Below are 4,571 nucleotides of genomic sequence, written 5' to 3' on the forward strand. Positions count from 1 at the left end.
TCAGCTCCTAGTGTTTCACTTGATAAAATTCTCACCAAAGAACAAGAGTCCCTCATTAAATTGGAGTATCAGTTTGTGAGTTCAGAGTGCCCATCAATGAATTTAGATAGCACTCTTCAGGTGATTTCATTACAGGTGAATAATTTAGATATTATCCTAAATCCAGAGACAATTGTGGAGCTAATTGGATTTCTTCAAAAATCCTTTCCCAAGGAAAAGGATGATTTGAGTCCTCAACCTTTAATGACTGATTTTGAAAGAAGCTTTAGAGAACAAGGAACTTATCAAGCCACATATGAACAAAACACTGAGGTTGCAGTGGAAATTCATAGACTTAACTTATTACTCCTTCGGACAGTTGGGATGGCAAATGGAGAGAAATATGGCAGAAAAATTGCAACTGCAAGTATAGGCGGCACCAAAGTTAATGTCTCCATGGGCAGCACATTCGACATGAATGGTTCTCTGGGCTGTTTGCAGCTTATGGATTTGACACAAGATAATGTTAAAAACCAATATGTTGTCAGTATTGGGAATTCCATAGGCTATGAAAATATTGTCAGTGATATTGGCTACTTTGAATCTGTATTTGTCAGAATGGAAGACACAGTCCTCACGGAAGCTTTGAGTTTCATGTTTATGGAGAAATCTAAACAGGAGTGCTTTCTCAGCCTGAAGATGGCCTCCTTGCATTATAACCACTCTGCTAAATTTTTGAAGGAGTTGACATTATCCATGGATGAACTGGAAGAAAATTTTCGAAGTATGTTGAAAAGTGCAGCCACCAAAGTCACCACAGTCCTAGCTACCAAGACTGCTGAGTACAGTGAAATGGTGTCACTCTTTGAAACTCCAAGGAAAACTCGGGAACCCTTTATTTTAGAGGAGAATGAAATATATGGATTTGACCTACCTTCATCTCATGCAGACACTGTAAAGCTAATCTTGAACATAAATATTGAATCACCAGTTGTTTCTATCCCTCGGAAGCCTGGGAGTCCTGAATTGCTGGTAGGACACTTGGGACAGATATTCATCCAGAATTTTGTGGCAGGAGATGATGAATCTAGAAGTGACCGTCTGCAGGTGGAAATCAAGGACATCAAATTATATTCTTTGAATTGCACCCAGTTGGCCAGCAGAGAAGGTGATGGGTCTGAAGTCAGCCGGGCATTTTGCCCACCTTCCAGGTCTGCCAGTGCTAATAGTCAGGAGGAAGCTCATTTTACCCGACATGATTTCTTTGAATCTTTGCATAGAGGACAAGGTAAGAAGCATAAATCTTTTGTTTTATTTTGTTTTAAAATTCAAAACCCAATTTACATGCAGTACTTTGCTTAAAATAGCAACAACAAAAATATTTTCTCTTAGAATTATTTTTAGTTAATATTTAAGAAATCAGAATAGAATTTTTCAACCTTTATAGTAAGTTGGTATATGTCCACTCTTCTATTTAAAGCTGTATTTGGCAAAATAAGAATTTTTTTTTCCTATGTGTTCCTCTTCGAAATTGGGTTCATGCTCATTTACAGAGATGCTTCAGTGGGTGAATTCTGTTGAGAGTATTAATTTGGTAGACTATATCTGATTTTCTTGTTTCTGGGCTGTAGATTAGATCTTTCCTAGTTAAATACCGCAGCCCAAGATGGTTCAAGGGTTTGATGTAAATTGAATATGGAATTTAGTTTGTGGATATGATGTTCTTCCTTTAGTATACTTCATCTTCTGTAATGAGTTGGTGCAAGATGCTTATGTGTGTATTCTAGACCTGATCAGCGAAAACCAAACAGTTCACTCTATTAGCCTTGGCATTCACAGAAATCAGGTCCTCCCTAGAGTGTGGCTTTATTATTGGTAAGAAAAATAATACCTTTGAAAAAGTCTCCACGTATGGTTCTCACGTATTACTTTACTGATTTGTTTACATACTTACCAAACGATTGCTTTCTTTGCTTGGGATAAAAGTTGTTTATTGGCCTGGTGCTATAACTCACTCCCATGAGGCTAGCCTGAGCAAGAGAGACTCTTTCTTTATAAAAAATAGAAAAATCAGCTGGCTGTAGGGTCTGGTAGCGTATGCCTGTAGTCCCGGCTGCTGGGTGGGCAGAGGCAGGAGGATTGCTTGAGACCAGGAACTTGAGACCATCCTGGGCAATATAACAAGACCCCCATCTCAAAAAATGGTTGTTAGAGATTTAGGCCTATTTGAAAGCTAAATGAAGATGAACAATTTTGTTTGGAAAATAGAAGCTTGGGAGGCTAAGAGAAGTTTCATGTAGTCTCTGGACTGGATAGTGCTCAACACATTATGTTTTGATGCTAACAGATGGAGCATGTTACAAAAATATTGTTTCTTTTTTTTTTTTTGGTGTGAAGTTATTTTGTACCTTCACTTGCTGTGAATTTTGATCTCGAGATAGTCATCAAAGTTTGCCCTTAAGCATAGACCTCAGGTGTCAGGCTAACCTGCCATCTTTCCCTAAGAGTCACTGATGGGATCTGCTTTATATACTGTACCCTTAATCAGCAGTAACAGATGTGAAGGTTTACAGTCTGTCATTTCCTCTCTCTCATGCCAGCTTTTCACATCCTGAACAACACTACCATTCAGTTTAAACTGGAGAAGATCCCTATAGAAAGAGAATCTGAACTGACTTTCTCCCTTAGTCCAGATGACCTGGGAACTTCTAGCATCATGAAGATAGAAGGAAAATTTGTCAATCCTGTTCAGGTAAAGAAACATCTCAATTTTCGTGTCAGGGCAGTTGAAATAAGATATTTATTTTATATCTATATTATAAAAATATAATGTTATATATTTATGTATATTAAATGTTGGAAGGAAAGTATATAAATTAAAAGAGATATCAGTAATGCATATAACCATTGTTGACAGCTTGATCTATTAAACATGGAATCTTTTTATCGTGAGGAATCCATCAGTCTTGTTGCATTCTTCATGTGAAGGAGAGGTGAATTGTGTAGAGGAAGATGGCGGATCCTTAGTTTCATTGCCATTGCAGAAATGGGGAAATTATTGCTTAAAAAGTCAGAGTCTCCTTTCCCAAGAGGATATAATTCTCATCACGCTTTTGACATAGTTGGCCAAGCCTATAAAACAGTGTGATTATCTGAGCTGTTGACAGATCCTTTCAAGGGAGAATTAGTCTTGCCCTCTCTAAATGAGATGGGCCAGGATCAGTGTTTGTGTATATGTACACCTTTTATCCTTTTCCTTTCTTAAGTATAATTTTTTTGACTTCACAGGGAGCAGAGCAAAGGGCATTACAATATAAAACAAGGACAGGAAGGATCTTAGGACAGTGGGTCATAGTCTTGGGTAATAGTTGGTTCCTCTTGTGTTTTCTGTGTCTAGTGGCTGCTCTGGAGTAGCTACTTAGGAGTGCTCTTTACCTATTGACATCAGTGGTTCCTTGATAGGAGTCTGTAGGTGGGAGAATGTCCCCAAAGCTGCTTCTTCCCAGGCTTATTCACAGCAGCTAACATGATAGATTTTTTACCTTAAACTTATAAAGTACATAATGTGAATTTTAACAGATTATGTTGATTTATTCTGTTGTTACTATTGACATACCGTTGTTTTAGTTTTGTTTTTCTTTTTTTTTTTTTTTTGAGATAGAGTCTCACTTTGTCACCCTGGGTAGAGTACCGTGGTGTCATAACTCACAGCAACCCGAATTCTTAGGTTTGAGTGATCCTCTTGCCTCAGCCTCCCAAGTAGCTGGGATTACAGGCCTCTTCCACATGCCCAGCTTGGTTTTCTAGTTTTAGTAGAGATGGTCTTTGCTCAGGCTGGTCTCCAACTCCTGAGCTCAAGCAATCTATCTGCATCGTCCTCGCAGAGTGCCAGGATTATAGGCGTGAGCCACCATACCTGGCCTTGTTTTTATCGTTTTTTGGGTGTTTTTTTTTTAAGTCCAGTGAAGTAGTAGCAGACTTACTGTTGTTTTAATGAAAAATTTTAAAATGTAATTTTTTTTGAGACAGAGCCTCAAGTTGTCGCCCTGGGTAGAGTGCTGTGGCATCACAGCTCACAGCAACCTCCAACTCCTGGGCTCAAGTGATTCTCCTGCCTTTGCCTCCCAAGGAGCTGGGACTACAGATGCCTGCCATGATACCCAGCTATTTTTTGGTTGCAGCCATCATTGTTTGGGCTTGGGCTGGATTCGATCCCGCCAGTTCAGGTATATGTGGCTGGCATATTAGCCATTTGAGCCACAGGCGCTGAGCCTAAAATGTAATTTTTGATTATTGTAAAACAGTTCTTTCAGATAATTATTTAAATTATTCTTAATACTTGATATTTAATGCTATTTAATGATTTAATTCTTTAAAAATAGTTTATTTTGAGGCTCAGCCCATAGCTCAGTGGTTAGGGCACTGGCCACATAAACCAAGGCAGGCTGACTCAAACCCATCCCGGGCCTGCTAAACAACTGCAACTAAAAATAGCCAGACGTTATGTGGATGCCTATAGTTCAAGCTACTCAGGAGGCTGAGGCAAGAGAATCGCCTAAGCCCAAGAGCTGGAGGTTGCTGTGAGCTGTGAT

The 4,571-nt window shown here is 39.0% G+C and overlaps 1 protein-coding gene across 1 annotated transcript in view; it reads left to right on the forward strand.

Annotated features, from left to right (window-relative positions):
- Window positions 1-4,571, forward strand: part of VPS13D (vacuolar protein sorting 13 homolog D) — a 275,140-nt gene that overhangs the window by 46,045 nt on the left and 224,524 nt on the right. Inside the window, 2 exon segments of the mRNA XM_023515148.1 lie at window positions 1-1,267; window positions 2,580-2,731. The exon segment at window positions 1-1,267 is cut by the window's left edge and continues 120 nt beyond it. Coding sequence (XP_023370916.1) covers window positions 1-1,267; window positions 2,580-2,731 — 1,419 coding nt within the window.

This window comes from Otolemur garnettii, unplaced genomic scaffold, assembly GCF_000181295.1.
Source record: "Otolemur garnettii isolate 467f Iridium unplaced genomic scaffold, OtoGar3 scaffold00067, whole genome shotgun sequence".
Classification (NCBI taxonomy): Eukaryota; Metazoa; Chordata; class Mammalia; order Primates; family Galagidae; genus Otolemur; species Otolemur garnettii.